The sequence below is a fragment of the Arachis ipaensis genome, chromosome B09 (assembly GCF_000816755.2).
Source record: "Arachis ipaensis cultivar K30076 chromosome B09, Araip1.1, whole genome shotgun sequence".
NCBI classification, from domain to species: domain Eukaryota; kingdom Viridiplantae; phylum Streptophyta; class Magnoliopsida; order Fabales; family Fabaceae; genus Arachis; species Arachis ipaensis.
This window is the reverse complement of record NC_029793.2, coordinates 63,851,577-63,857,853: the sequence shown is the minus strand read 5'-3', so window position 1 is coordinate 63,857,853 and position 6,277 is coordinate 63,851,577. Positions and strand designations below refer to the sequence as shown.

At 37.3% G+C, this 6,277-nt stretch overlaps 1 protein-coding gene across 1 annotated transcript; it reads right to left on the bottom strand.

Annotated features, from left to right (window-relative positions):
• Positions 4,955-5,974, bottom strand: LOC107615569 (protein IWS1 homolog 1-like). The gene is made up of 4 exons (XM_021111012.1): positions 5,888-5,974; positions 5,603-5,694; positions 5,446-5,508; positions 4,955-5,346 (listed from the first exon to the last, which is right to left on the bottom strand). Exons 1-4 carry the CDS (start codon positions 5,957-5,959, stop codon positions 5,190-5,192), a joined length of 384 nt encoding a protein of 127 aa, XP_020966671.1. The 5' UTR covers positions 5,960-5,974; the 3' UTR covers positions 4,955-5,189.

Genomic DNA, 6,277 nt, shown 5'->3' with positions numbered 1-6,277 from the left:
GAAATTCTATTCCTATAGTAAAGTTTAGACATTTCTTACCAATACACAAAGGAGGATGAGGGGGGTTACAGCTGCGTGTAGCGTTGTCAGAGCTCGCGAAGAGGAGGAGGTGGGACAGAGGAAGAAGAGGAAGAAGGGGAAGAGAAGGGAGAGGGGTTTCTCGATGGTGGTGGTTTGGCACAAAATGAGGAGTGCACCGTGTCGTCGCCGTAAAGAAGATGACCGCGCCGACACCCATGGAGGAGAGCACTGCATCGACGCTCGTGGAAGGGAGCACCGCATCGTTGCCCATGGAGGAGAGCACTGCTGTCGTACATGGAGAGCTGCGATCGTGGAGGGTGTGTTGACGTTTGGGATTGCTTTCGAAGGGTAGGGCTAGCTTATGGTAGTGATGAACTGAAGCACATTTCTTCCTTACCTTTTTTTCCCTAAGTTATTTGATTGGGAAAATAATTGGTGGGAATATAATTAAAAGTTTTTCTCTAAAATTTTTAGTTATGAATAATTTTAGGCAACTTTTTATAAATGTTATTTATCTAATTTTTTTTATAACTCTTAAAAAATGTTGTATTTTTATCTAAAAATATTGTCTTAAATTTTGTATAATGCAACAATTTTTAAGTGTTATTTTAGATATCAAAGACAACTATTTTGGTGGGTGGCCAAAAATTTTGTTATCTTTGCCTTACACAAAGGCAACTCGTTAAAAATGTTGTCTTTTTCTATCTAAGACAATATTTGTTAAATGTTTCTTCGAGAAAGGGTTACCTTAGGCCAAAAATGTTGTAGTGTAGGGTTTAGGGTTTATGGTTTATGATGGTTTGGGGTTGAGGGTTTATGGTTTAAGGTTTAGGCTTTAGGTTTGTGGTTTAGCGTTTAGGGTGTAGGGTTTAGGGTTTATTGTTTATGGTTTAGGTTGAGGGTTTATGGTTTAGGGTTTAGGCTTTAGGGTTTGTGGTTGAAGGTGTAGGGTTTAGGATTTAGGGTTTGTGGGTTAGGGTTGAGGGTTTATGGTTTAGGGTTTATATTTTTTGGTTTAGTGTTTATGGTTTGTGGTTTAGGGTTTAGGGTGTATGGTTTAGGGGTTAGGGTTTATGATTTGGGGTTGAGGGCTTGTGGTTTAGTGTTTATGCTTTAGGGATTGTGGTTTAGTGTTTAGGGTGTAGGATTTAGGATTTATGAGTTATGGTTTGTGGTTGAGGGTTTATGGTTTAGGGTTTTGGCTTTAGGATTTGTGGTTTAGAGTTTAGGGCTTAGGTTTTAGGGTTTATAGTTTATGGTTTGGTGTTACGGGTTTATGGTTAGGGTCTAGCATTTAGGGTTTGTGGTTTAGGGTGTAGGGTTTAGGATTTAGGGTTTATGATTTGGGGTTTATGTTTTAGAGTTTAGGGTTTAGGGTTTATGGTTTAGGGTTTAGTGTTTGTGGTTTAGGATTTAGGATTTGGGATTTAGGGTTTATGGTTTAGGGTTTATGGTTTATGGTTTAGGATTCATTATTTATGGTTTAGGGTTTAGGCTTTAGGGTTTGTGGAATAAGGTATAGGGTTTAGGGTTTAGGGTTTAGGGTTTATGATGGTTTAGGATTGATGGTTTATGGTTTAGGGTTTAGGGTTTATGGTTTAGGGTTTAGGGTTGTGGTCTAGGGTTTATGATTTGGGGTTTAGGGTTTGGGGTTTAGGGTGTTTAGTTTAGGGTTTATGGTTTATGGTTTATGGTTTATGGTTTAGGGTTTTTGTTTTAGGGTTTAGGGTTTAGGGTTTAGGGTTTATAGGGTTATGATTTGGGGTTTAGGGTTTGGGGTGTTTAGTTTAGGGTTTATGGTTTATGATTTATAGTTTATGGTTTAGGGTTTTTGTTTTAGGGTTTAGGGTTTAGGGTTTAGGGTTTATAGGGTTAGGGTTTGGGGTTGTGGTCTATGGTTTATGATTTATGGTTTAGGATTTAGGGTTTAGGGTTGAGGGTTTATGGTTTAGGGTTTATAGTTTAGGTTTATACTTTAGGCTTTGTGATTTAGGGTTTATGGTTTATGGTTTAGGGTTTAGGGCTTATGACGGTTTAGGGTTTAGTGTTTATTGTTTGAGGTTGAGGGTTTATGGTTTAGGGTCTAGGGTTTAGGGTTTGTGATTTACAGTGTAGGGTTTAGGGTTTATGGTTTGGGGTTGATGGTTTATGGTTTAGGATTTAGGGTTTAGCTTTTAGGATTTATGGTTTAGGGTTTAGGGTTTATCGTTTATGGATTATGGTTTATGGTTTATGGGTTAGGGTTTATGGTTTAGTTTTTATGGTTTAGGGTTTAGGGTGTAGGTTTTAGGGTTTAGGGTTCATGATTTAGGGTTAAGGGTTTATGATTTAAGGTTTATGGTTTAGGATTTGTGGTTTAGGGTTTATGCTTTAAGGTTTGTGGTTTAGGGTTTAGGGTTTAGGGTTTATGGTTTGAGGTTGATGGTTTATGGTTTAGGGGTTAGCGTTTAGGGTTTGTGATTTACGGTATAAAGTTTAGTGTTTAATGCTTATGGTTTCGGGTTGAGGGTTTATGGTTTAGGAATTAGGGTTTATGGTTTTTGGTGTAGGGTTTAGGGTTTATGATTTGGGGTTGAAGGCTTATGGTTTAGGGTTTAGGGTTTGTGGTTTAGTGTTTAGGCTTTAGGATTTGTAGTTTAGGGTTTAGGGTTTATGGTTTGGGGTTGATGGTTTATGGTTTAGGGTGTATGGTTTATAGTTTAGTGTTTAGGCTTTAGTGTTTAGGGTTTAGGCTTTAGGGTTTAGGCTTTAGGCTTTAGGGTTTAGGGTTTATGGTTTTGTGTTTGCGCTTTAGGGTGTGTGGTTTGGTGTTTAGGGGTTGTGATTTAGGGTTTATATTTTAAAGTTTGGGATTTAGAGTTTAGGTTTAGGGTTTAGGGTTTATGGTTTAGGATTTAGGATTTGGGGTTTAGGGTTTATGGTTTATGGTTTATGGTTTAGGGTTTATGGTTTATGGTTTAGGGTTCATGGTTTATGGTTTAGGGTTTAGGCTTTAGGGTTTGTGGTTTAGGGTTTAGGGTTTAGGGTTTAAGGTTTATGATGGTTCAGGGTTTAGGGTTTATGGTTTAGGGTTTAGGCTTTAGGGTTTATGGTTAATGCTTTAGGGTTGTGGTCTAGGGTTTGGGGTTTAGGGTATGGGGTTGAGGGTTTATGGTTTAGGGTTTATGGTTTATTATTATTGTTTAGGGTTTAAGGTTTAGGGTTTAGCGTTTAGGGTTTACGATGGTTTGGGTTTGATGGTTTAATTTAGGGTTTATGGTTTAGGGTTTATGGTTTAGGATTTAGGATTTGGGGTTTAGGGTTTATGGTTTATGGTTTATGGTTTAGGGTTTAGGCATTTATGGTTTAGGGTTTAGGCTTTAGAGTTTGTGGTTTAGGGTGTAGGGGGTTTAGGGTTTAGGCTTTAGGGTTTATGGTTAATGCTTTAGGGTTGTGGTCTAGGGTTTGGGGTTTAGGGTATGGGGTTGAGGGTTTATGGTTTAGGGTTTATGGTTTAGGATTTAGGATTTGGGGTTTAGGGTTTATGGTTTATGGTTTATGGTTTAGGGTTTAGGCATTTATGGTTTAGGGTTTAGGCTTTAGAGTTTGTGGTTTAGGGTGTAGGGGGTTTAGGGTTTAGGCTTTAGGGTTTATGGTTAATGCTTTAGGGTTGTGGTCTAGGGTTTGGGGTTTAGGGTATGGGGTTGAGGGTTTATGGTTTAGGGTTTATGGTTTATTATTATTGTTTAGGGTTTAAGGTTTAGGGTTTAGCGTTTAGGGTTTACGATGGTTTGGGTTTGATGGTTTATGGTTTAGGGCTTAGGGTTTGTGGTTTAGGGTTTAGGGTTTGGGGTTGTGGTCTAGGGTTTAGGATTTGGGGTTTAGGGTTTAGGGTTGTAGGTTTATGGATTATGGTTATGGTTTATGGTTTATGATTAGTGTGGGTTGATGGCTTATGGTTTTGGGTTTAGGCTTTAGGGGTTGGGGTTTAGGGTTTAGCCTTTGGGCTTTAGGGTTTGTGGTTTAGCGTTTAGGTATTGTGATTTAGGGTTTAGGTTTAGAGTTCGTGGTTTAGGAATTAGGGCTTGTGATTTAGGCCTTAGGGTTTATGATTTAGGTTTGGGGTGTGTAGTTTATGGTTTAGGATTTGGCGGTTAGGATTTTGGGATTATGGTTTAGGGTTGAGGGTTTATGGTTTAGGGTTTGGGGTTGTGGTCTAGGGTTTACGATTTGGAGTTTAGGGTTTAGGGTTTAGGGTTGAAGGTTGAGGGTTTATGGTTTACAGTATATGGTTTATGGTTTATGGTTTAGGGTTTAGGCTTTAGGGTTTGTGGTTTAGGGTTTATAGTTTAGGGTTTAGGGTTTATGATAGTTTGGGGTTGAAGGTTTATGATTTAAGGTTTATGCTTTAGGTTTTTGGTATAGGCTTGAGGGTGTAGGGTTTAGGGTTTAGTGTTAATGGTTTGGGTTGACGGTTTATGGTTTAGGGTTTAGGCTTTAGCGTTTGTAGTTTAGGGTGTAGGGTTTAGGGTTTAGGGTTTATGGGTTGGGGTTGAAGGTTTATGGTTTAGAGTTTGTGGTTTAGGTTTTACGGTGTAAGGTTTAGGGTTTAGGGTTTATAATTTAGGGTTGAGAGCTTATGGTTTAGGGTTCAGGCTTTAGGGAGTGTGGTTTAGTGTTTAGAGTGTAGGGTTAAAATGGCAGTTTTTTAATAGGTTAAAATGGCAGTTTGAACCGCCATTATTACCCTTACAGAGTGGCGTTTTGGTTGGTTAAAATGACATTTTTGAACCGCCGTTTTACCCTGAAAGTGACATTTTTTATCGTTTAAAAAAATAATTTTTACCGTCATTTTTATCTCGTTAAATAAATAATTTTGTGATTAAAATGTCACAATAGCAAAAAATCATAATCCATAAATGAAATATTATATAACTCGTAAACAAAATATTAATATAACATATGATTTTTTACTATTGAAAATCAAAAGTAATAACTCCTATACAAAATCTTGTCTTACTAAACTTACCAAAATATAAGCATTGCAATAAACACTAATCAGTCAAATCTACCATACAGTTTCCTAAACTATATTAATATCTAATAATGTATTTAAACCATCTAATAAATGCTGTATTTAAACCTTCATTATCTGCTGTATTTAAACCTTCATCTAATAAGTGCTATATTTAAACCTTCATTATCTGCTGATCTTGTGTAGCAGCTTTTGCTCGCGCTCTAACTTCTTCTGGATCAATTTTAGACTGGGGACGGATCTCAAAATCCAAAGGTGTTGCTTCTGGCCTTGATGCATGTTGCCTTGAAGAAGACTGTCCAGACCTAGGCCTGCATTATACATTCAGAACAATTAGCATCTATAACACAAATCAATGACAACTTAGTTCACACTACTCCACCAGTAATATCTTAATTCCCAAGACTTACTGTGAAAATTCCAAATCAAGATCACCATCTCTGGATTCCATCCCTGCTGCTTTATTTGCCGGCCTGTAGAAATTCAGCATTATAGAAATTCAGCATATTGCAATACATAAAACAAATATTGCTCAGACAAGCAATTTAAATCAGAATGGTTGAGCACTTTTTAACAGTTGGCCTCCTGAAAGGAATCCTGTCATCCTCAGCATTTCTCATGTCCTCAAACCATGTACTCTTATTAAATATGGGTCGGCTCTACAATTACAAAGCAAAAATGATGTGCTTTTTTAAGTATCTGTCCCCCAAAAAGAAAACTACTCCTGGATGAAAATGGATAGCTTGTAAAAAAAAGAAAATTCATACCATTATAATGTCTTCAAGAACCAGTACAATTTTTAAGGAAAGATAAATGATACATGCTGAAGCAAAAGTTTCACAGATTACTTACCCATTTGTCAACCAGTTCCTTAGCTAGTTTTCTATTTACATTGATTTCTTCGTTGAACTTTGATAAGAACATGATCACTTGTCAAGACAATATAGATCACACTTATGTTATGACTTCGAATAATAAGCTACATATTGATGCTCTCTTCTTTTTTTTTCTTTTGCCCTAGGGAAGAGAAGGAAAGAGGGAGGGGAATGAAGGGAGAAAAGACTGTTATTTTAAATTCTAAAAAATAGAGCATCTAGCCACAAGATGAATTGAAGCACAACCTTCCCAAGACTAACTTCTTTAGTTTATTAATGGCAGGCTTCCCCTGTCTATTAAGTTCAGCATCCTCTTCAGCTGTGACTTCAAGCTCAGCCATGACGTTCTCAACTAATAAAGCTATTT